Below are 26400 nucleotides of genomic sequence, written 5' to 3'. Positions count from 1 at the left end.
AAGAAACTCAGGCACTTTGTTTAAATATTGTATTGTCTTTATCAAGAAGAACTACTACACAGCTAATAGAATACAAGCATACTTAAAGGATCAATGAGAATAAAATGACATTAATTCTGTAGTATCTCTGCTGTTGATATTTTATTTTTTTTTAAGTATATGTCATTCCCATTGGCAGATCTGACCTCGTGGCCAGGATTCTTTGTCATGACAGCAGCCACCTTTGAAGTGTGCTTTTTTCCTCTGTAGGTGTCTGTGTGTGACAGGGTACACAGGACTAAACTGTGAAGTGAACATCGATGACTGTGACTCCAGTCCCTGCTTAAACCAAGCCACCTGTGTGGATGCCTTGAACTCGTACATTTGTAAATGTCCCCCTGGCTTTACAGGCAGCAGGTGTGAAACAGGTACACAGGACCAAGTGTCAGAAAAAGGTGGCTTGACTAAGTCTCTGGGCAAGATTTGCACTGGCTGGGCTGGTTTCATACAGCTTTGCCAGAATACAGCTCGGGTGGGGGGACTCTCAGGGGCTGAGTGGAAGCTGTGTGACGGCAGTGTTAATACATGTAATTGCAGACTAGTAACAGCATGTGTGCTATGTCATATTTACATTCATTTTTCTAAGGAACAGTTCTTGCTTTTATTACCTGGTGGGTCTGTCAAGTTTTATTTGTATTTGCCATGTATATTTGAGTTAATTAGCTCTTTCTGTTTCATGTGTTCCATGTAGGGGTTTGCATCACAGGGTCAGAGATTAGTATGTGGTAGTCTCGGCTTTAGAAGTTGAAAAGACATAAAGTTCCCTATGGTTGAGCAAAGTAGGTCACAACTACTGCAACTTGCTAGATGATGCTGGAGTTATGCGACGCAGCCACAAGGCTCAAATCCATTTGTCCTTTAGTCCCTCCATGAAAATGATGAAGTGTTACACTAGTAGCTGGTGAATCTTTAAGCAGAGGCTGAAGAGCCCATGTTGGTTTTACAGAGACAGTGGAAGGCATACAGGTCGATTAGACTTGCTATCTTGTTTTAAAGTTTAATAACACCCAGCTTTCAGGAGAGGCTGCATTTGATAGGTGTACATGTAGTATCCTTGTAAAGCATGTCACTCTGTATTGAAGAGCAGCACAGAAGTCCTGTTCCATACCAGTGCAGTGTATTTCAGTAAGTCCAGAACAGGAAAAAATCTTGTGGGTTTGGTGTTTTGTTTTTTTTTTTTTAATTAGACTGTTGTGAATAAAATGGAACCAGCTGATCGCATCTCTTTGGGTTATTGGATGGCAGGTGGATATGTCATTTCATTGATAGTGTACTAAAAAGCAAGGTTCATGTTCTGTGTTTGTTAGATAATCAGCTTCTTTTCCAGTCATTTGTCTTCAAATCCTGTGTGTTTTCTAGACTCAGAAAGTTCTATATGCTGGCTGATGTTAGACTGCTATACATTCTGTCTACATCTGATCAATTTAAAGTGAATAACTTTTACAGATGGGTTGCAATCCATTTTATTGCATTTTCTTAGATTCAGTTTGATTCTTTTTTGTAGGTTTTCAGGAATATAGCTCTGAAAATTCTTTGTCTTTGTTGCAGAACAGTCCTCTGGTTTCAATCTTGATTTTGAAGTCTCTGGTATCTATGGGTACGTCATGCTTGATGGTGTTTTCCCATCTCTTGGTGACATCACCTGTACATTCTGGATGAAATCCACTGACACTACAAACTATGGAACTCCCATTTCTTATGCAGTGGAGAATGGAAGCGATAATGCATTTCTTCTTACTGATTACAATGGGTAAATCACAGTTTTGCTTTTCTGTAGCTTACAGATGTGTTGAATTGGTAAAGGAAGTGTAGACCAGAAGTCTGAATATCAGCCTTGCCTACTTTGGAGTAAAAAAACCTGCATCCAAACTCAATGGCTGGAGTTGTCTCTCTGTTTTGTTTTTCTCCTTCGTTTCCTTCACTTTTTGCCAAATAGAGTAATGGCAAGAAAGAGAAGTTTAGAAAGCCTGGCATTTTTGTCTGGACTATGTTTACATCATATTTGAATGACACATTGAGACAATTATTTGATAAAATGGAGCTCAGCACTCAGAGTACTTGTAATGTGACTCCAGACACAGGGGTGGACCCAAGGGGCAAGTGTAAGAATCCATTATTCAGCTGTGACTAGAGTCTTGGTATAAAAACACATTACTTATTTCACCATGCTTTGGATATGATAACCATAACTTCTAAGTTCTTTGAGAGACACATATCTTGTACGATGATCTTTCAAGAGATATTTCTTGTATAATGTAGACAGAGTTACTTCAGCAAGTAACATTTCTTTTGAGTCATGTGGGACAGGCTATGCTTTTAAAGTTGCTGTGTGCAAGTGAGTATGCCTTCATCTTCCTTCCATGCAGCTGGGTTCTTTATGTAAATGGTAAAGAGAGGATCACAGACTGTCCTTCAGTGAACGATGGTAACTGGCATCACATTGCAGTCACATGGACGTGCACAGATGGGGCATGGAAAGTGTACATTGATGGAAAACTGTCTGATGGAGGCAGCGGGCTCTCTGTTGGCTCAAAAATCCCTGGTATGCTTTATTTATATTACACCAGATCTGTTGCCTTCATTCTGTTTTTATTGCAGAATTTGCTGTGCCTGCAAGGAAATGTTTATTTTGGTGGTTTTAGTATGTTTTCACATTTTCAAAGTTTATGCAGGGCTCACATTTGCTGTTCTTGTTTATGAGAACAGTTCCCTCACTGAGCCTTGCTGAAGACAAAGTGCACATTTCTAAGGCAAACTAGTAAGTAACTTGTTTGTCAGAGTTTAGTCCAAAGGAGCCTGTGCTGAGCTAATTTTGGAATGCTTTGTGAGAACAGGTTTATCATGCAACAGACTTAACTGGCATTTCCCTTACAAATCTGTGCTCAGAATTGATTGACTTAGCCTTCTCCTGTCACTTTCAGACATGTTTTTAAAGTTATATTTGCATTTTTTCCTAACAAGGAAGATTTTGCTATTTCATTGTTTCCTGTGATCAGCAGTCTTTCCAGTAATATCAAAGGTATGAAAAGGGATACCTTCAGCACTGAAGAGTTGTGAAAGGCCTGACATTAGATTGCTGCAAAGAAATTCGGTTTTGACAGTGTTTTCATACTACCACCATCTGGATTTACATAAAGTTTCAGAAAGCTACCATATTAAAATAAAGAATAAAATAGTGAAGTTTTAGTCTGTGTACTTTATGCTTGCCCCATCTTTCCCAATTATATTGGATTTATCTCTAGAGATGAGGCCTAAGTCTGCAGTCTTGATTACTTTTTGCCCTTGTCCACACACCCTGTGACATACAAAATGCATGCCCATATCATCTGTGCTGCTGGTTGAGGAGAGGAAATTGAACCTGTGTGGCATGTCAGAATGTTGACTGTCTAATCACCAATGTACTTCTGAGGATTTTGAATCAAATTTGTCCTATCTGACTTTCTACATTTTTGTTTAAAGCTGGAAGTGCAAGCTAGCATTGAAAAGTATGCCCCGCCTGCTCAAAACTGCATTTGCATTGCTCTGTAATATGCTTCAAATACTGAGCCTAGAAGTGGTCTCTTAGAGGCAATGCCATTCCTGAAGTAGCCACGTGAATTTTCTGCTGTCATCGGTATGAGTTTAATATTAATGTTTATTTGAGAATCACTTACAAATTGTTACGCTTACTTACCTCAGTCTAGTATAAAGCTTCCCAGAGGTTTTTTCTGAGACAATTTGTTGAAGGTGCCTGGTCTCCTGCACTACAAAATCTTAGCAACATAGAGTAGCAAAAGTTTGGGTTTGCTTAGTTTTTGATCTTCCTATGGAGTTCCCTGCTGTAAGGCTTTGTTTCCCATCCCTGGTCTCATTCTCTCTGAGTCTAGGTGGTGGTGCACTTGTACTGGGTCAAGAGCAAGATCAGAAAGGAGAAGGGTTCAACCCAGCTGAATCTTTTGTGGGCTCCATCAGCCAGCTCAACATTTGGGACCATGTCCTGTCTCCACAGCAGGTAAGTGGAGCTGGAGCACAGGGCTCTGAGTGTAGGATGATTCCAGATTAGCATACTGGATAGACCTCTGTTCCCACCAAAGTGTGTGGGGACCAGATGAAGCTCTGGTTTAGGGTAATAAGCTTAGCATAGTAAGTAGATAAGATACCTTTAAGCAAAACTAGGTGTGATAAAATAGCAGTCACCTTCTATTTTAACTGAGCCTTCCTGCATTATGTAACTTTGAAATGAAGGTGTGCACAAAAGCTGTCAGTCCTCTTAAAAGAGGGAGGAAACCCAATGAAACAAGCTAAGGGCTTATTTTACAAGTTATGGTTCCCTCATCCTGCTGTGTGAAGTCACCTGTAAAACTTCAGAAGAGAGGCATCAGATTTTCTGTCAATGCATTAGACACTATGAAAAATCAGACCTGTATGGTCCCAGAAAAAGTCTGAATGGGCAGCTTAAATGACTGTCAGGCTACTTTTATTCAGGTACCAAGAATAAAGTTTGGCACTAAATTTTCACAGAGGTAAAAGACTAGTGAAGATCAAAAGATGTGTGTAAGTTCAGTGATCCCTCAGCTTCTCTGGGAGACAAGCTTCAATGTCCAGCTATCTTCAGAATGAGGGTTTTTTTCATTGTAACTAGTTGGGTTCTCCCACTTCTACTGATGACTACTGTTTCTGGCTCCCACCATGCACTGCTGTGAAGAGCCTGACTATATACTTGCCTACCTCTCCATAGGTACCAGGGACTGCTGTTAGGTGTCCCCAAGGCTTTCTCTGCTCCAGGCTGAACCAGCTTTTTTCCCACAGTCTCTCCTCACAGTTTAAAAGCTCCAGCCCATCATCACCTTTCTGATACCCTCCCCTGAACTTGTTCCAGCTTGTTAATGTCTGTCTTGTACTGATGAGCCCAAAATGAAATTCAGTACTCCAGATGTGTTCTAATAAGCACTGAGAAGAAGGAATAATCCCATCCTTGGTTTTCTGGTTGTGACACTATTCACACAGCCAAGGATGCTGTTGGTTCTCATTATTGCCAGGGTGCACAGCTGGCCAGTATTTAGCTCACTGCCTGCCAGAGACCCAGGTCCTTTTCCACAGAGCTGCTCCCTCTCCAAGCTTTCCCCAGCCTGCATTCCAAGCTTTCTCCTTCCCATTTGTTCTTGTTGAATTTGATGACATCTATGTTGGCCCATTCCTCCAGCTTGTCAAGGTCCCCTATAGATGCAGCTCTGTCCTTAAGCATATTATCACCATTTGTAATGCATGATTCAAATAAGAAATAATGAAATTAATAGACAATAGAAGTAAAGCAGAATCTTTGCTGCCAGCATCCAAATGTCTCTTCTGCTTCTCTTTTTCTCTGCTACTTTGGCTTTCTGCTACATTTAGAACAGCCCAACAATCCACTACTCTTCCTGGCTTTTGGGGTTACAATTGTTGCATTGCCAAGTCAAATCTTCAGGGTTTTGTTCCCTAGCAGTTCTGAAGCTGATAAGCATGCATGTGATCTTACAAGACACACTGATGAAGAGGTTAAGTGTGATTTTCTGAATCTTTCTCAGTAGTCACCTGTCTTTAATGACAGGCTTGATTAAATTCCCATTTGCTTCAAATGCAGTACAGTTAGGACAAGGAAGAAAATCATGCCTTTCATTTATGGTATCTGTAGTACTCATCTGAAAAGACAGATATGAGACCAGACAGGGAGCTAAGCCAAGTAAGCGTCCTATTAAATTTTTACCTCACTCTTTTCAGAGCTTGAGATAGTAAATCACTATCATTATATGTTATTACCAGTTTTGTTGTGGCCACCTGGAACTATTCAGTAAGTCTTACATTCCTCTTCTCAGCCATAAAGGAAAGCAGGGTGATAGAATATGTAGCCCAGTGAGTAACATAAAGACAAAGTCCGTTCTTTAAGATTTTTATTTGTGTACTTTCACTGCTCATGCACTTGCATATTGATTTTATGTAGGTAAACCAGCAGTCTTGTTGGTCTGTTGCTGAGTAGACAGCAGCAGAAATATGAGTTGTCTATATGGGACTGCAAGGTCCTTTCTGGCCATCCATTCTCCATCATACGGCTGGGAAAGACTGATTCCCAAACCTACCTTTCCCACACCAAGGAGGTTTTCCCTGCAGATTCCTTGCAGCTTGTTTGCAGCCATTGACGTAAGCAGTTTCCATCAGTACATACTGTTGAAATGAGATCTTCGAAAAGGCCTCAGAGTAAGTAAAAGCATGTTGTTGTCTTCTCCAGCTAAGCTGGCTCTAGAGGAGTCTGATCCACCTCACTGAAGTCGGGGGAATGTAAGAGCAACTCAGTCTGAGGTTCATGGCATACCTTCCTTCTCACAGACAGTATAGCACGTTATTCTTATAGTTGATTTCATCCACTAGAGACTTAACAGAAGCCAGGTCACCCTTTTAAGAATGGCAGTTTCTCAACCGTTTGGCATAAACTGGGCACACCTGTGCTTTCTTAACCAGTTAGCTGTGCCTTGAAGGCATGCTACATGTATTGTATGGGTAGGCTGACTGTGCTGAGATGTACACAGCCCACTGGGCTGCTCATCTTTGTTCTGAATTAATTTTTTCATGCTGATGAGGGAAACATTCTCTCTGCCAGGGAATTACTGGAATGACCCTCCAGCACAGAAGAGCCAAAGAGCAAGAAGTAGTCTCCGTAGCCCAATTACTAACATGTTCTCTTAATTGAATAACCATCTTTCCTCCATAGACTACTTCCCTCTTGTGATACCTTAAAAGAAAAGAAAATCCTTAATTATCCCTTTATTGCGCGTTTATCTTCCTCAGGGCACATATAATTTCTTCCAGCAGTTCATGGCTGAGATATGATTGCATCTACCCTGATAGGGAGAAACATAATGGGGAGTACTGTGCCAATAATCCACCTTCGTCCCAGTCACCTCTGGGACTATGTTTCTATTTTCCTGGAGTTACAGTGAACAAAGGCAGTGCAGAGTGAATCCAAAGCCCTGGTCTTTCATTTGCAGTTTTGAAACACTTTCACGTAGCAGAAATCTCCCTGAGCATCCAGCAGAACTGGGAGGCTGCCTTTTTCACAAATGTTGGGGTCAGGACATCCAGGCTCTTTCCAGGGGACCACTATGGAATATTGATATGACATCCCACCATTAAGGGTCTGTCTGTGTATACTTACTATTGCATATAATTTACACTGGGGTCTGAATAGCTTCCAAGTGCTGTGCCATCAGGGATTGTCATCCCCAAGTTCCTTGTATTGGTGGCCAGACAGAAATATAATGATGTTACTATGTTTACTAGATTCTGAGACTCAGTGAAGAACCTTATTGAAATACATACTTTTTATAGTAAAGTACAGAACTGAAACAGCTTAAGAATTCCTCTTTGCATTTCAGTTTCTTGTAGTAAGAATGCAAAATAAACTTCTAGTGGTGCCATTAAAGGAGTTATGTTTTAAATGGAAAACTTTTCCATCGAAGGTATTTGACTAAGTCTGTTCTCAAGATACTGATCTGCTGTTGATCTAACAGTGTGTTGCTTTCTCTCTCCTATCGTTAGTTTGCCCATGTAATTCTTGTTTCGGTACCTGGTTAGTTATGGCCCTGTCCTGCTTTGGTGAAGTCCATGCCAATTCTATTTTTAGTATTGTTGTGGCTAGGCCTTGCGTGCAGTGTTTTGACGAGCCTAGTGCATTGAATTCACAAAACTCATTTGTGTTTCTGCTCCTTAAATGCGGTGCAGTGCTAGCAGAGTTTGTGGAATGCAGATCTTCAACATTAAGTTCCTTTTGGCTCCTTTTTGATATTTTTCTGCAAATACATCAAGTTTTCCGATTGCATTCTTCTATCTGCCTTTGTCTGTGACATAATTTTCTTTCATGCTAAAAAAATCAATTGTGTTTTAAGAACTATGTTTTATATTTTGCTTGTATAACAAGTATTCCTTCAAGTATTGCCTCAGTACATGCCTGTCCACAGCTAGCTGGCTTCTAAGTAAGTATAACAAGCAGTTCAACCAGAAGCCTCTTGTGCTAGAAAGGATGAATATCACTTATTCAATAATTTGTTGTAGTGTTGCATGCAGACATGGAAGGAATATTTTTTTACATTCTTCTCCTACATGGTCCTTAAACAGCACCTAATCAACTGTTTTAAATCCATAGGTAAAATCTCTGGCTACATCCTGTCCAGAAGAACTCCAAAAAGGAAATGTACTAGCCTGGCCAGATTTCCTGCCAGGAGTTGTTGGAAGAGTGAAGATAGATTACAAGAGTATATTTTGTGCTGGTTAGAACTTTATTTCCTAGAACCTTTTTTTTCTGAACAGTATTATTAGACTCTTTTACGAGGTCAAACATGCTAGCTTTCAGCCTTTGCCCTACTAACCTTGAATAAATTATTTTGATAATTTGACAGTTAGAACATTCAGTCCTTCATTCCTTGAATTCCAGGGTTTTGTAACAAAAGTTCAATGGAATCTCTGACAGAGATTTATTGCTTCCTGAATTGAGATGGGGAAAGAGTGAAGATGGTGGTGGGTCAGAAGGAAATTTTTCTTGTCTTTTATTCTAAAAATAATTGAATGGTATTAAAATAACTACTGCTTCTTCACCTCTTTTCCTATGCATTCCTTTTCTGATGGTACATGTTGATGATTCTCAAAACCCTTTGAACCCGAGCAGGTTCAGTAACATACATAACACTTCCCAAAGCTTTCTCCTGGATAAATACAGGATCAAACAGTCAGATAACAAATTTATTCATTTCAGCACATAGCTGTATCTCTTACTGTATGCATATATTTTGTCCACAGACTGTCCATCTTTGCAAGGATCCATACCACATCTGCGGGCCTCTTCTGCTGATTTAAAGCCAGGGTCAAAAGTGAGCCTTTCCTGTGACCCAGGCTTCCAGATAGTGGGAAACTCTGTTCAACACTGCCTTAACCTGGGACAGTGGACACGGCCTTTTCCCCGCTGTGAAAGTGAGTTGTCTCAGTGGGCTAGCAGGATTAGGAAACCCTAGCTTTTATTTGGACTCTGTCACTATTTGTGGCCTGTTTATCCCTGCAGCTGTGAGGCACTTGAATCCATCCATGTTACAGCATATACATACATGCTTAAAACTAAACTTATGTTTTACTGAGCAGGAACTACATTCTGCCACCTTTTTCAGTCAGTTTCTAATGCTCGTGGCAGAAATTAGTCTATTTGGATCAGCAATCTGATATTCCAGACTTTCCTCCCTCGTGGCACCAAGAGTGTGGAAGATGCACAAGAAATGCTAGAATATTTCTGTGATTTTTAAGTGTAACTGAGAACATCTGGTTTGAAGTAAAATGTTATAATTTCTTTAAAGGTAGGTAGTAGGTATTTCTGTCAGGACTTAGAAGTGCTCCAAGACTTACAGAATTTCTTAAGAAACTGGGCTATATACATTCAGGTTGCCAAGGTTCTTTGATTCCTGCTCCTGCCTTCTCCTTTCCTTTGTTTTTTCTCTGCTGTGACTGCATAGGTGACTGCAGTTGCATGTGTTGGAGCTGACTAGTAAATCAGGTCCCAGAGTAGGCGTGGCATGATCCCAAAATTGATCAGTAGTTAGGGGGAAATCATCAAATTAATTATAAATACCTTAAACCAGTTTGATCTAGATTTGATGCAATGTTTGTGCCTTCTTCTTTATTCAGTTGTTCATAGCACAAATCCAGGATCTGTCTCCTGTTCTGCGTAAGGAATAGCATGCATGTGAGGATTCACCCAAAAGCAAGTCCTGCTGGGCAGAGCATGAGTTCACTGACAGAGGCAGCTTTGCTTTGCCTTGCTTTGTTATCAGTGACAAGCTGCCAGAATCCTGTTAGTATTGTCATCTGATTTCTCTGTATCCAGCGAGGCAGTTTCACCTGTTGAGCACAATGCTCAGACAGGACAGGGTTGACCTGCCACAAATATGCTAAGTGAACTAGGGCCAGACTTGCCCACTGGCCTTGTTCAGCCTGTTCCACAAGTACCTGGTGAATGAAAGTCAGTCGGAGATCGCTGTTTCCTGCAGAAAGAACTACAAGGTTTATGGTAGAAGGTATGGTACAGGAAAGGTTCTTCTACGGACTGAATCAGGCTCATTGTAATCACTGCTTTCACCCACCAGGATCGTTTTCTGCTTCCTGCTACCAGAAACATCCAAAACCACAGGGCGCCATCCCATGACAGCCTGTCTTTGTTACAGGCTCTTCAGTTCTATCACTCTACAGCAAGTACTCGGCTCCTATTACTAAACATTTCACAGTGTCTTACTGTGCAATCCTTGCACATGGCTGATTAGCAAGGAGTTGCTACGATCCATGTAGTTGCAAAGATGAGCTATGTAGCTGTTGCATTAAGTTCATGTAATGTTGATTGAAATGAAGATGCACAGAAGCAGCTCTCCTAAAATAAATGGCAGCCTCCGCCAGGCGGGTACGGTGATGCCTTCTGCTGGCATAGCTGGGGTCAAAAGGGCTTATTTACTATATTTGAAGTCAAGGTGATGCCTAAGGTTGTATGTGAGATCAGTTCCCATCTCTCCATTGTTAATGCACTCTCTGGTCTCATACCAGTACTGTAACCTCTTAGCAGTAACCTGTTTCCTAGTTTTGCAACACTGAAACAGTTACATTGAACTTGTCTTTCAGTGAAGGGAAATAACAGGAACTTCCACGGAGGCAACACTTACTTTTCATTTTTCCTTAAAACTCACCAAGGATCATTGATAGTTAGGGGAGGTGTCCTGTGACTGAAGTGCATCTGCTCAGATCTTGGTGACAGATGTCTCCTCCAGAGCTAGCAGAATAGCGGGAGCTGGAGAGTCCGGCTCAGTCTCTGACTGACAAGTGACCACAAAACAAGGCACTCCACAGGACCTGGAATTAATTAGCAACTTCAGAAATGGTCTGGGCCCTCTTGCAGATGGGATTCCACAGTTGCAGACAAAAAAATCTGCAGTGCTGGCTCTCATGGAATTACTTGATCTGTGTATTCTCTGCTAACTTCTGTGCCCTCTTTTCACTCATGTTGCAGGAATCAGCTGCGGAGTGCCTCCATCTTTAGAAAATGGATTTTATTCAGCTGAGGACTTTTTTGCTGGCAGTACGATTACCTACCACTGCAACAATGGCTACTATTTGTTGGGTGACTCCAGGATGTTGTGCCTGGACAATGGGAGCTGGAACAGCATATCACCATCTTGCCTTGGTGAGATGTGCCATACATGTGGCGGCGTGGGCTGGCAGTCTTGTACTTCTCCTGTGCCCTTGGGTTTGGGTGGGATTTCATTCTGAATTTGTGAAGGCTGACAAGAGTCTCAGAAATCACACTCCAAAATATTCACAGTTCTGAAATACTGTGCTCAGCATTATGTGAAACCAGAACTACATTCTGGCGCCTTTCTCTGTCAGTCCTCTTGCATGCCCCGCACTCTATACTTAATAAGCCTGCATTGTACTCCCAGCCTCTCCCCTTCCAGGCTCATTTAGCCCTGGAGTCCCTGCATTCTCTGCTTCTAACCTGTGCATTTTCCTGTGCTTCAGCACACTGTCAGTGTCCCATACTGTCTGACCAGGTTCTTTTAGGAGTTCATTACACTGGAGGTTGTAATGTTTAATATTAACTTTACTTATTTGAAGATAGTTGATGCTGCACAGAATTTCTGATTCAGAAGAGTGATACAAAATATTCTGTATAACACAGCACAAATAATTGCAAGTTACACTTAGCAAAATATAACAATTTCAGTACACAGTTCAATCACAAAACCGATGTGTTTCCCATTACTAGTCTTTATAATATACTCACCACCATGACACTGGGAATCCCCAATAGCCAGGAATGAGTATGTGGCTTGAAGACAGCTCAAGCCCATTGCTAGTTGTATGGTTTTTATACACCACGTTGGCCTGAGCCATGTATTCAGTTCCCCCCTCCTCGGTGCACCGGCACCGGTCTGGCTGATTCGAGGAGACATTCATACTCTTCCAATGAGCTCAGGGAGAAGCATTTATACCACCAGTTGATCCACTTAGCTATTGATAGCTGTTTACCTAAAACAAAGGCCACCTTTCTGTCAGCTTCTTTGTAACACCAGTGGTCAGTCACACCTCGTGTTATTCCCTGGGCTTCATGGGCAGGTGACCTTTGCCCATCTCCTCTGAGCCTTCTTCCGTTGTGAGGGTTTATTGGTCAGTCACACATGCCTGTCAGCAAGCAGCTGCAGCGCTGAGGGGTCTGGGAGTGCACATACCGACGCAGTTCATGTAGTTGCCACACTATAACTTACTTCCTGGTCACCTGGGTCTGATGTACCAGATGCAGCTGCAGGAGCTGAAACGTGAAACAAGCCAGCATTGTGCTGTGTATGGGAACTGGGTGTGACTGTTCTTGTAGGGCCATGTCTCCAGCAGGCCCCTTCTGGAATCCACTAGCTAGTTGTACTTGGATTGCTGTTTAGTCATGGGTAACATGGGAGTTGTGGGGTGACAACCTGGCAATGCTTGTGTTTGGTTTGACTCTTAATTTTAAGTAGGTATAGCACATAATTTTTTCAGTCAAGACAAGTAAAAGAAAAACCAAGTCTTTTAGTTCTGACAGAATTCACTTTGGAGTAGGATCCATCTGGTTTCATAGTGTACTGTCTATGGGGACTCCATCAGAACCTCCAAAAAGACCATCCATTGTGTTGTTCCTCTCTTTGCTTTTCTCCTTTGCACTTTACACCAAGGCCTAAAGATAAGCAAGCTCAGAGCAGATGCTGCAAGGCTCTCCACATAGTTTGACATCTGTTCATCAGGAAGCATGATGTTGAGAAGGAAAACCCCTGTGCCTTACCTTCCAGCTCACCTTGTCTCTCATGCAGTAAAGTAGTAGACTAAGGGGAAAATGAAGACAAGAATGGCTTTGCTACCGTGACCCAACCTTTACCTTTCTAATTCATGCTCCAGGCAGGTGCTAACAAAGCCTGGAACACCTATGCTCTGGGGCGTTCCTTTTGCCCTGTTATGGATCTGGTTCATATTGTCCTTCCACTGTTCCTTACCTTACAAGACATTACAGGAGAAGCAGTCATTCCAGTTCTGCTGTGGTAGCACTTTGCATTCTCCTGATGCTTGTGTAATTGGCAACTGGTTTGATTTTTACATGCAGCTTTCATTCTGTATGTCAGAAGGAAACTCCTTTTCAGAACACTGTTGTGTTCTTTTCATGCTGGCTGGACTCATTCAACAGTGAAGAATAAACACACCAATTCAGGAAATTTTGTTGCTTATTTAACCAAGTTGCTTTTTTGCTTGGAAATGGGCAAAGAAGATGTCTGCATGGTATACCTAGTTCGACAACTGCCCTGTAGCAGGGCTTTTAAATGAAGAATTGTTCTTCTCTAACAGTCCGGGTTATATAAAGAATAATCCCTGAATCTTTCAATTAGATACTTGAAAATGACCCTTTGCAATTTATGATTCATTGTTTACATACCAAGGACACTTCTGTAGAGTCCGGATTTGAAAACTGATATGAAGTATTCTGGAGTGAGGGATTATTTTTTTTTTTGCTGTACAGTACCAAGCCCCGTGGAAAATAAGTCATCAGTTGGCATTTCTAGGCACAACTGTCATGGAAGTAGTTAATTATAATAACTAATATATTTTGAACTAATTTTAAATTTTGCGGCAACTGCAGACACTTCTCATTCCTTGTCTAATATATTTCTCTTCAGCAAATGTGGGGTTGTAATCATATTTTATGTTCAAAGTGTTTCCTTTCTTGGCTAAGTTTTCAAGTCTTACAGGTGGGAGGTTTGAGATAAAGAGGTTTTCCCAAGCAAACGTTTAATGCAGAAGTCTTCCCTTATAGTCTCTGTCCAAACTAGTAGTAACAGCATATGAATTACAATATCTGTTCTTTTACTACTTGGAAACAAGATACTTTTTGTGGAAGTACTGACTGAAAGTTAGTAGGATTTGTCTCTAATTTTCTCACATTTCACAATACTATATAGTAATTTGTATAGAAATCATAAATATTAAATAAAATATTCGATTTTTAATAGTGCATCAAAAATGTGATTGAAGTAAGAGTGATTTTTGATTATACTAATTAAAGCAATTCCTCTTGAAAGTTAGTGAGACAGAAATCTAAAGCGGGTTCTTACTATAAATAATACCCTATAGACACCTTTTTTGCATTTCTTTTTCATAGATGTTGATGAGTGCGCTGTTGGATCAGACTGTGATGAACATGCATCTTGTCTCAACACAAATGGATCCTATGTTTGCACTTGCATCCCTCCTTACACAGGAGATGGTAAAAAATGTTCAGGTATGGATTAAAAATCAGGCTAGTGTTTCCAAGGTTCTGTATAGGCCAGTATCCTGCCTCCCACTGTGGAAGACAGTTGCCAGTAGCTGATATTTAGGGAGGGACAGAGCAGGCATGCTTTCATCTCCAGATCACTTTGGCCTTGAATGAGGCTGTGATGAAGTGTCTCCTTTTGTTTTTGGGAACTCAGCTCTCCCTGCGGAGACAGCTGTCATTGGGATTCTGCTCCAAGACATAAATACATGCAAAATCCTCTTGCACATGGAACATGTGTGCTGGAGACCTGGGAAATGAAGAAATATTTTAATACAGGCATCTGAGTAGGGCTTGAGCTGCCTGGAAACATTAAGCAAGGTAAATTTGCTTGAAGATAACAAGAAAGTGGCATAGGCTGCAAGAAAAGGTAGCTGAGCTGTTGTAGTGTTCAAGGCTGGACATGCTGGAATGGGCTTTCCCTCACAGAGAGAAAAATGACTATGAGATCTGTTTGCTTCTGACAATGAATGCAGACTCAGTTACAAAAGACTCTTCGATATCAAGATTAGCTTACTTGCATAAGCCTTCAGTGCCTGGCACATACAGAACAGAGACAAGCTGGTAAGGCTGTAAGCTACTTATGAATGTTTTCCACATGCTCTGCCTTCCTACTTTCAGAAAACTCCTGAGGATATCTCCTGCCACTTGTTTATAAAACCTGGTACTTAGTTATGTTATTGATAGTTTCTCTCTTCCCTCCCAGAACCAGTGAAGTGCCGTAACCCAGGAAATCCAGAGCATAGCCATTTATATGGGGACAGTTACAGTGTTGGCAGTGAAGTAACATTTTCCTGTGAAGAAGGGTTTCAGCTGACAGGAGTGGCTAAACTTACATGCATGGAGTCTGGAGAGTGGAGCCACGCAGTACCGTATTGTAAAGGTGTGGTTCCTGAGGAGTGGGGAGATTACATATTGTAATGTTGTTGTTAGAGAGACGGGAGGGGGAAAGTAGTAGTGTGGAGCCTTTAAAGACCATGGCAGCTAATGAAAACCTGTCCTAGCAGACATGGGTCTCAGTGTAGAAGTATCTGTTGTCTTAAGAGATACAAGCCCCAGTTGAAGCTTTTCCAACAGTTATCATATTCATAGTAGTATTCTCTTATGCAGATTGTCTGAAGTGTCAAAGGTGTAGACTCACCTCATTTTAATGCAAGTATTAAAAGTGTCTTTCTTTTGCACCTAGCTTCCCATTTGCAAGGAACTTGTGGGAACATAATGTCTGTAATGGATCATTAACTGTGTTTCAGTGGATAAAAAGCAACCAGAGAGGACAGGCTATTGCATGTAGATATATATATGATATAATTGCAGAAAATTTTTTGTTAGAAACCCAGAATTAAGAAGATGAAGCAACAGGTGACAGGTGAATGAAGGGGTGACAAAAACAATGTCAAAAAACAATTACTTTGTCCATAATGGGGGTTGTGGTGAATATGGAGTCCTCTTGGTAGTCATGTGCTTTGTAGAACAGTTCCAACTACCTGTTTCCAGTTAGTCCAATTTCTCAGTAAAGTCAGATAAAGAGCCCTAAATGTCAGTTATAGGTTAGTCAAGGATCCAGTGTCATCTAGGGCTTTACACCTCGTCAAACCTATTTAGAGAAAATAAGGCAAATCCTGATTTTCTGTTCTTTTTTGTTTGTGTTGTATCAACCTCTCTTCTGATCCTGTCTTTTTTAAGCTATATCCTGTGGTCGTCCAGTTATTCCAGAGAACAGTACCATTTTGGGCTCAAATTTTACATACCAAAATAAGGTGCTATACAGGTAGGAATTCAGTAAGTTTCAAGTGCTGTATTAATAATCGCTTGAGAATCTGGCAATGAGAGTATGGCTGAATTGAGAGAATGGTTGAAATGAAAGAGAGGAACCAGATGGGATTAAAGTAATGGAAAGACGTTTGGTTACAGCTGTGGCTATTCACTAGCAGAACATACTCCAGTACTGCTCTCTATGCCCTGCAGAGTGAGGTGTTGTATGCAGGTGTGAATGAAGAGAGAAAAAGGGTGGCTGATTACGCTGTGCATAAAAGGCTCAGTGTTTGATAGCAGTTCTTTTCTTTTAACTCAGATGCCATGATGGATATAACTTAGTGGGTGAAAAGGAAATTCTGTGCCTTGCTAGTGGCATTTGGAATCATCCTCCCCCTTCCTGTGAAATGGTGACTTGTCCTAGCCCACGGGATATCAGCAATGGAAAATACACACTCACTGGCACAACCTACCTTTCCTCTGTATCTTACACCTGTGAGAATGGATACAGGTAAATGCAGGAACGTTTCTGAACCAAATGCAGGCGGCATGCCTGCTGGCAGGTCTATCTTATGTCTGAAAGAGATAAAGCTGGGATCACTGCTCAAAGATAAAATACTGAAATGGAATTTAAAAAGATTTCTTTATATCTTGAAAGTATTTTCTGTATTTCGTCATAAATTGGAGCAGTTCAAGAAGGTAATTCAGGATTTTACATAGATATAGGTATAGATGCAGATGTGCAATGCTTTCATTTTACCATTAAGCTCAAAGACTTATTTTGGATATTGAGAAAAATAGTTGTCATTTTTGAAAGCTCTTATTTGTCTTTACAGCTCTTATTTGTCTTTACAGATTGTCATACTCCTACAGCTTCAGTACATACCCAGTATTCTTTTTGCTATTGTTCTACGATGTCTTTGGTGAAAGAACCTTCTAGAAGTTACTAATTTCCTCCTTGAACTCTTTGTAGTAGTAATCTATTCTAGGCTTTTATTCTGTTTTCCATTTGTAAGCAATTATATTGGAAACACGTTTTTAATATGCTGCCATTAAAAATACAGTAACGCTATATCCAAGGATATGGCTTTAAGTGCAGGTTTCTGCCTCTCCTGGTATCTGCTTGTACCTCTAGCAGATTTACTCTGACATAAGCGGTCTCATACGGACCTCTTGAAGTCTGAATTTTTTCTGTATTTTCCTGCTGCAAGCATTCCCTTGTCCAGATGAAGGCAGGTAGGTGGGGTGTGCTCATTTGGTGAATGTTTTAATCATGTTAATACAAATGCATACCTTGGCTGCATACAATGTACTGTTAAGACATAGATCCACAGACCCACAGTGTGAGCTTATGTGTACCCCGCTAAACCAGGTAGTGTTCTTAGCAATGTCAGCAAGTTTTTTGACCATGGACTTAGGACATACAGGCAGCAAATACCACATCAGTTGTGACTCTTTCCCTTTACCTGTCTTCTATAGCTTGGTGAGAGATGTCCTCTCTCCTGTGGTGACCACTCCAGGGGAAGCCCTCCCAAACAGTGTCCCTCTTATGCATTATTTCTGGACCTAAATGTGGAACCAGTCTCTTCCTTCAAGCACCTCTTATGTGCTTTTTGCCTTAACTTATTGCCACAGGTAGGCAAAGCCCACTGCCCTGACAAGGGCTGGTGCCATATCTGTACGGGCTTTACAGGTCAGTGTTGTTCTCTTCCATTAACTCCCAAGTTCATTTCAGTCAACTAAACATGGGGGTCTAATACTATTTGAGACAAAATTGTAGGAATCAGAGACACCTGTGTAAGGCTCTCAGATATGACATGGGATCTACTGGGAATCCATAGCCAGATGACAGCAGCTGGAGGCCAAGGCGTTCACCCTGGACATCTCAGGGTGGTGTGGAATACCTGTTTAGACAACTGAGTGACACCTTCTGTACCAATGCTTTGCTGTTTCCTCAGCTAAGGAAACAAAAAAATACCATCAACTTCAAATGTATGTGGTCATTTACTTAAGCAATCCTTTACCTCCTGAAGGAACCAAATGCCTTTTTGTAAACAAACCTGAAAACTGGAGCATTTCCTTCAGTTTTCTGAGAGAAGACAGTGTTTAAGACCTTGAGTGAATCAGGTCTCAGGCTGAGGTCTAGTTGCTAGTCTCAAGATTGGCATGGTGTTGATGGCATACAAGTCAGTCTTTAAGCTTAAATATTTCAGCACCCAGTGAGTTTCTTTTGTGGATCAAAGATGGGCAAAGCTACAGCAGAAGTTAGGTCTTATCTGCACAGTGCACTGAGGCCCCGCATGAATTCCACCAGCTCTCTCTTCAAAATCTGAAGACCAGCTTTTTTGACAGCATCAGCAGTGCTTTTTGATGAACAGAGGGTGAGATTCTGGCCTTTACTGAAGTCAGTGAGAGACTCCCCTTGGTTTCACTGGGGCCGGGAAGTCAGTGAGAAGCAAAGCACCTCTTTCCCTCGCTGTTCTTCACCTGGACTGAAATGGCAGCCTTAATAATGGTCTTTGTGTCTCAGCCTTCAGGGACCTTCTGTACTTGTCTGTGCATCTTCAGGGAACTGGAACAGCACTCCTCCAGCTTGCAACATTGTCTCTTGTGGATCCCCTCCTGCCATCAAAGATGCGGTCATCAGTGGAAATAACTTTACCTTTGGAAACACGGTCTCTTACACGTGTAAGGAAGGGTATGTAGATTAGCACTACTGAACTAATAGTCAGGATGAGTAAAACCGGTCCATTGCTTCACAAGGCCTTTATAACTGCACACTAATTAATTTTTACTGCTTCTGTCTTAACTTTCTGGAAATTAAATATGATGGACCGTCAAGTTAGTACAGGACACATAGACGTGCCTTAAAGTAGCTTCACGGCAGCTGAATACACTCTAGAAGAGAAGAATGGAAAGGAGTTGTGGGGAATAATAGACCAATTCAGTAGGAAACCCTCTCCCTTGAATTTACTACAGAAATAGTACTTCTGTGATAAATTCAAGGCCCTGATCATAAAGAATTCCTTATGTCTCCTCAGGCTGTAAGAAAGCTGTGTGGTGTGTTTTAAGAACTATCTGTTCTAGTGTTATAAATTCAGCTTCCTTAAAACTGACTCCTCATTTATTGAGGTGAATTATTTTTCTTTGATTTCTGTCTGCTCAGTGTAGTGATCATTTCAGACCATATTCCATCAAAGATGAGGCTCCGTTTTGATGATTTCTAACGTGAATGTAATGCTGGACTCTGATCCTGCAAGAACCTTTGCACATGCTTATCTCTACAGCCTGTGAGCGGTCCCATAGAATTTCTTGAAACTGTTCTGTCCAGAAGGCAGAGCAGGTATACAGAGATTTTGCCAGGTCAGGCCCTAAGCGACTGGAGGATTTTCGGCTCCTACTTGCTGTAAAAAGCTAGATTGATAAGACAGCATTTTTCTTATAAATGGGCTTTGCAGTATTATTTGAAACATAATTGAAGCAAAGCATCCTTATTCTGTTTTTTTGACTGCATTATGATTTTAAAAGCTGCTTCTCTTTCCTATAAAAGCATTTTAAATGGGATAAGATAGCATCATTTAAAGAGGGTCACAGCTGTCTGTGTCAGTGAATAGAGTGGATCATATTAAACGATGACACATAATAGGCTCTTTTTCTGGAGTCCAGTCGTAAGGCTTTGAAAACAAATCCTGCAAACAAGCCAAAGCACTTTTATAAATGTTGCAATCAAAATCTGGACAACCAGTTTCCAGCTGAAAGAGTCACTGGGAATTTTGCAGTAGTTACTGTTTCTTTGCTTTTTGTGAGAGCACACCACAGAGATTTCAAAACTGAGGCAGGTAGTCACAGGTACTGTGACTCCACTGTTGCATGTTTAAGCAGCACGGTTCCAAGTGGGGTGGTGAGCAGCTTGTAGTAATGCTGTCACTGTATCCAAGAGACAGAGAAGTACAACTACACTGACAGTAATCATGTGGTAGAATTTCATTGTAAAAAGTGATACTTTTTTTTCTACTCAGCATTAATCTTTTTTATTGACTTTTATAACAGTTTTTACAGTGTTTTTTTAGGAAGTTGTTATAAAACATCCATGTGCATTATTGGCAAGAGCATCTCTGGGTAACTCAGTAAGGAGTTTCTCATTGCTTGCAAGTATGAAAATAGATTGATAGGGCTGATACAGGAACCCAAAAGGCCTTTACGGGCTTTTCATCTCTTTCTTCTCCATTCAGCTCTGCTGAAAGGGAAGAATTTGTTGGTGGGATCATTTCTTTGAGGATTGTATGGACTGTCACAGCATAATATTAGGTTTGTTGTAGTAGTTTCAACCAAAATGGAAGTTCAATAATAGTAATCAGATGGACAGCTGAGAGACAAGCAATATACACAGGTGTGCTAGGCTACCCCTAGTTGTGACACCTCACTCATGGACATGTAGGCCCTAGAATTTTCCTTTTGAAGTTTATCATAGCTTTTGTAAAGGATCCTGTTCTTCTGGGTGCTAGCAATTAGGCTTGTACTGCAGGGGCTTCAGGAAACTGTAGGTAACATTAGACAGTGCTTGTCTTTTTGACTTCCTGTGTGGTTTCCTTATCCACAGTTACACGTTAGTTGGCCCTGCAACCATAGAGTGCTTAGCCAGCGGCGAGTGGAGTGTGAGCCACCAGCAGTGCCTGGCAGTATCCTGTGATGAACCACCACATGTGGAAAATGCATCACCAGAGAGTGGCCACCGCCTCTTTGGCGACGTAGCTTATTACTTCTGCTCGGATGGCTACAGCCTGGCTGATAACTCTCAGCTGCTTTGCAATGCAGAAGGGAAGTGGGTGCCTCCAGAGGGCAGGGAGATGCCCCGTTGCATAGCTGATTTCTGTGAAAAGCCATCTGCCGTCTCATACAGCATCCTGGAATCCATTAGTAAAGCCAGGTTTGCAGCTGGCTCCATCGTGAGCTTCAAGTGCATGGAAGGCTTTGTTCTGAACACTTCTGCCAAGATCGAGTGCCTTCGAGGGGGCCAATGGAATCCTACTCCTTTGAGCATCCAGTGCATTCCCGTTCGCTGCGGAGAGCCTCCCCACATTAGCAATGGCTATGCCAGTGGGGCCAACTACAGCTTCGGAGCAGTGGTGGCTTACAGCTGCAACAAGGGGTTCTACATCAAGGGAGAGAAGAAGCGGACCTGCGAGGCCACTGGCAACTGGAGTGGCAGTTTGCCCACATGCCACCCAGTGTCCTGTGGAGAACCACCACAGCTTGAGAATGGCTTTATTAAGGTACAGAGTAAGTTTTCTCATCTGCCTGGTACCATAGCAAACCAAATGTCTGTCTTCATAATTGTTGCTGTTGGAGTTTTCTTTCTTCTGTTTTGCTCTCCTAATAAAATTGAGGAAGTATGTGGCTGGATGAAATAAGCAAAGGGAAAAATGGGTGGATTTCCAGCAGAGCCATGTCTGGAAAACATGAAGACCTCCAAGGAATTTCCTGTCTTAAAGTGGGTTTTCAGTTAGGAGACTCCAGATGCCATTTGACAATCAGCTGATTTCCTTAATGTCTTCCTTTTCATTTTTTTTGGTTCATGGGTGGTTTTCCGGTGCCATCTAGAGGCATTTGCAGTACCGTTTCCAGTTCACAAGCCTTGCTGTTTTCACTGCTATGAAAAAAAATCTGATGTGCGACAGAAAAATCACCTTGGGATAATTTCTCTCCTTTCAACGCAAGCACACTTTACTGAAGCCCCTTTCCTTATCAGATTACATTGCAACAATGCCTGAGGTCAAAAATCTCCTTGTGGCAGCCCAGACCTGTAACAACTACTTAACCTATGTTGTGCTTTGATGCACAAGGGTAATACTGTGGTAAGGATGATCAAAACCACTATTGTAAAAATTTAACTTTGAATTTTTAAAACATTATTCTTCTGAATACCCCCCCTCGTTACATCTGCAGGGAATCGGCATTTGCTGAAAGTTGGGGGTGGGGGGTTGCATCCCAGTTCCTCCATTGGTTTCCAGCAGTAATAGCAACAATTTCTGTTCGGACTTCCACACAGGTACATCCTCTAATTAATGCATATCACTGTGTGTTGTCTTTCTTAGGTAGGATCACTCCTCCAGATCTTCCTTCCAGTTAGAGACATTTTTTAATACCTCAGTCAGAGCTCAGCCGCAACTTTACGAGGCTCCTCAGCTGCCTGCTCAAGACCCTGTGGCTGCATATGTGGCACTTCTAAATGTCTCTTAGTGGCAGTACATCTGGGGGCTCCAGCCTTGAATACACCTGTAAGCTAAAGAACCACAACAACAATAGGCCATTTCATGGCAGCTTCTCCTGAGCCGTTTTTTACTTCCTGTCTACACAGCTTTTGGCCTCATATGTCAATGTCAGAAAGGGGTAAAGCAGAGCAAATATTTTCTAGCTTTTACCTTTTAAGCCCTAAATCCTCTATTTTGTTTTGATAGTGCTCTCGGAATTCCTAACAGCAGAGTGCATTGTTTGAGGGAAGACGTTCTGTGTAAGTTATTTGCATTCATTTCTTTGCAGACAGCCTTTACTGCTGTCAGGGATGCAGCTAGAAGGTAGACCAAGAGAACACAAGGAGCTAAATCAGTCTTCTATTGCCACAACCATGCATCTTCATTTCAGACATGTCCCCGTCTTACCTGTTTTGCAGGAAACAACTGGACACTTCTTTGAGAATCAAGCAAATTATCAGTGTGAGTCTGGCTACCAGATGGTTGGGAGCTCAGTGTTTACCTGTCAAGCCAATCGGCAGTGGTACAGTGAATCACCTCCTTACTGCATTCCCCTCAGCTGTGGAAAACCACCACCCATCCAGCATGGCTACTCCAAGGGAGAAACTTTTGATATGGGATCCAAAGTTGATTTCTTCTGTGATGAAGGCTATGAGCTGATTGGAGATGTTTCTTGGACGTGTCAGAAGTCTGGGAAATGGAGCAAAAAGCAAAGCCCAAAGTGTGTCCCAACAAAATGTCCAGAACCACCCTTGGCAGAAAACCAGCTGGTCTTAAGGGAAGTAACTTATCAAGTTGGTGTTGTACAGTTCTCCTGCAAGGAGGGTTATGTTTTGCATGGCTCCTCTGTACTGAAGTGCTTGCCTTCCCAACAGTGGAATGATTCCTTTCCCTTCTGCAAGGTTGTACAGTGTCCTGCACCTCCATACATCCCCTTTGGTGACCCCTTGACTTCATCCCTTCATTTTGGTAGCACTGTGAAATACATCTGTGTAGATGGGTTTTTACTGAAGGGTGAGTCTATCATCAGATGCCAGGCTGATGGCTCATGGAGCTTGCCTTTGCCAGAATGTATTCCTGTGGAGTGCCCCCACCCAGAAGAAATTCAGAATGGCATTGTTGATGTGCAGGGCCTCACCTTCCTCAGCACAGCTCTCTATACATGTAAACCAGGCTTTGAACTGGTGGGGAACACAACTATTCTCTGTGGAGAAGATGGTCAGTGGCTTGGAGGAAAGCCAGCTTGCAAACCTATTCAATGCTCAAGGCCTAAGAAGATCCTCAATGGCAAATACTCATTCACAAATTTCCATTATGGGCAGAGTGTCAGGTATTCTTGTGACAGAGGTTTCCAGCTCCAAGGGGAGGAAACGCTGAGGTGCCTAGAGACAGGGGAGTGGAGTACAGAGGTTCCCTCCTGCAAAGCTATAAATTGCCAGCCCCCCCAGCCCATTGAGAATGGCTTTGTGGAGGGTGCAGATTATAGCTATGGGGCCATGGTCATTTACAGCTGTGTGCCAGGCTTCCAGCTGTCTGGCCTTGCCATGCAGACCTGTGAAGAATCAGGCTGGTCCAGCTCCACACCAACCTGCCTTCCAACAGACTGCGGCCTGCCTCCTCACATTGACTTTGGGGAGTACGTGCAGGTGAGACATGGGGAAAGACGTTCTGACCAGGAGAGTGTTACAGAGAGTTCCTCCCTTTCACATATGTTACTGGCTGACAATTTTAAAGACTTCAAAAGTTCCTTGAAGGAGGACAGTGCAGTGCAGCTCACCACTTTCTTATTTGGAACTATCATTTTATACACATGTTACTCTGGCTATGAGCTGCTGGGAAACCCAGTTCTAGCTTGCCAAGAAGATGGGGCTTGGAATGGCACTGCCCCTGCCTGCGTTTCAATAGAGTGCACCTTGCTGTCACCCCCAGAGAATGGTTTTTTACATTTCACTGAGAACACACTCGGTAGTGCGGTGCAGTACACTTGTAAGCCAGGGTTCACGCTTGTTGGCTCCAACACACGACTATGTTTGCCAAGTCGGCAGTGGAGTAACACTACTCCATACTGCAAAGCAATAACATGCAACTCGCCTACCCAGCTTATGAATGGGAACATAAGAGGGGAAAACTACACATATGGGAGTGTTGTCTACTATGAGTGTGATCCTGGATACCAGTTAAATGGCCCCACAGAGAGGCGATGCCAAGAAAACCAGAAGTGGGATGGCAGTGAACCGATTTGCATTCCTATTTCCTGCAGCCCACCACCAGTTTTGGAAAATGGTCGGGTGACTGGAGAGGAGCACACATTCCAGAGACACACAGAGTACAGCTGCAATGAAGGTTTCCTGTTAGATGGAGACAGGATTAGAGTCTGCCTTGCAAACGGAAGCTGGAGTGGAATTGCTCCAGTCTGCAAAGCTGTGGCCTGCCCTGTGCCACCACCTCTTCCCAATGGGAGAACTAGGGGCTCCGATTTTGGCTTTAAGAAAGAAGTGCACTATTACTGCAATGAAGGCTATAGCCTGCAAGGAGTGTCAATGCTGACCTGTCAGAGTGATGGTACCTGGGATTCAGAAGCTCCACACTGTAAGCCAGTTATTTGTGGACCTCCTGAAGACATCTCCCATGGCTTTCTGAATGGCTCAGGCTTTACCTATGGGGAATTTGCCGAGTATGTGTGCTTCCCTGGTTATGAGCTGCATGGCAATCCTTTACGGCAATGTTTGTCCAATGGCTCCTGGAGTGGAAGCCTTCCATCTTGCCTACCCTGCCTGTGTCCTACACCACAGATTCAAAATGGGGTGGTTCTTGGTACAGATTTCAGCTGTGGGAAAAGCGCCCAGTTTCAGTGCCTGGAAGGCTTCAAACTGCTAGGGCCTTCTGAAGTCACCTGTGAGGCAGCTGGCAAGTGGAGTTCTGGGTTTCCTCGCTGCGGGCAGATTTCCTGTGGCTCTCCACCCATCATCCCCAACACATTTATCAATGGGAGCAGCCCTGCAGATGAGAACACCATCATCTATACCTGCTTGACAGGTTTTGTCATGCGGGGGAGTCCAGAACTGACTTGTGTGGAGACTGGTGTCTGGAAGAAGCCATACCCAAGCTGTGAGCTGTTAAGCTGTGGCCCACCACCTTCTGTCCTAAATGCAGAGGTTCTTGGGAACACTTACACCTATGGGAGCAAGGTCCAGTACAGGTAAGAATGCTGCTGCCATTCTGTTTCCATCAAATCTCTGAAGGAAAGAAGATGGAAGGTGCATGCACCCTCAGTGCAAGTTTTCAAAAGGCCTGGAAGAAAAATTACGCCCTGTCACATGCTCAGATTCACAAAGCCATGTTCCCATGTACCCTAAATATTATTTGGTCCACTGTCAAAATTCCAGCAAGGTATTTCAGCCTTTTGGGCTGCACTCTTCCATTGCCTTTAATTTCCCATTCCCTTTTGCATTCCTCTTCTCCTCCTCTGTAACACTGTTCAGGACATTCAGGTTTTCTTTGCAGATGGCAGCAACAGTCGGCAGGATGTGCGATTTTTCGCCCCTTTTGGCACCCCATTTACATCTTCCTACTTCAGGTGCCTGTTGTAATACAGAAGGGCTGATCTCCCTCTTGTCCCATTTTCTGCACTGCAACACTGCACTGTCAGCAAGTGTTGCTGATGCAAAGTTACTCCTTTGTCAGATACAAGAGAAAGGGGGTTTTGTTGATTTCCTGAAGTGTGCACACTGGAGATCTTTCTCCAAGGTGACTTCTTTGGCAGAAGGGGAGGGTTTTTTAGCAGTAAAAGCAAATGGTAGTATGGGATAGAGTCTGGACATGGCATGCAGATTAATTTAGCAGTATCAGTCATTTCCTTGCATCTTTAATAAGGCAAAGGGGTGCTTGAGTCTGCCTTTTTACAAGTGAACCCACTTTTGCGAGCCAATTGAGTTGCTCTTGGTGAAGGTCCATGTGGAACAGAACAAATCAGCCTTAAATATCTTAAGTAAGTGC

The 26400-nt window shown here is 42.4% G+C and overlaps 1 protein-coding gene across 1 annotated transcript in view; it reads left to right on the top strand.

The window, feature by feature from the left end:
* Positions 1–26400, top strand: part of SVEP1 (sushi, von Willebrand factor type A, EGF and pentraxin domain containing 1) — a 128684-nt gene that overhangs the window by 73489 nt on the left and 28795 nt on the right. Inside the window, exons 25-38 of the mRNA XM_055791245.1 lie at positions 250–407; positions 1588–1789; positions 2406–2581; positions 3906–4030; positions 8192–8315; positions 8842–9012; positions 11081–11254; positions 14249–14368; positions 15108–15284; positions 16085–16169; positions 16473–16664; positions 18684–18851; positions 20754–21426; positions 22824–25603. Of these exons, the coding sequence (XP_055647220.1) occupies positions 250–407; positions 1588–1789; positions 2406–2581; positions 3906–4030; positions 8192–8315; positions 8842–9012; positions 11081–11254; positions 14249–14368; positions 15108–15284; positions 16085–16169; positions 16473–16664; positions 18684–18851; positions 20754–21426; positions 22824–25603 (5325 nt within the window). The remainder of the gene's footprint in view (positions 1–249; positions 408–1587; positions 1790–2405; positions 2582–3905; positions 4031–8191; positions 8316–8841; positions 9013–11080; positions 11255–14248; positions 14369–15107; positions 15285–16084; positions 16170–16472; positions 16665–18683; positions 18852–20753; positions 21427–22823; positions 25604–26400) is intronic.

This window comes from Falco peregrinus, chromosome Z (genome assembly GCF_023634155.1).
Source record: "Falco peregrinus isolate bFalPer1 chromosome Z, bFalPer1.pri, whole genome shotgun sequence".
Taxonomy (NCBI): Eukaryota; Metazoa; Chordata; class Aves; order Falconiformes; family Falconidae; genus Falco; species Falco peregrinus.
This window is presented reverse-complemented; position numbering and strand designations above follow the sequence as displayed.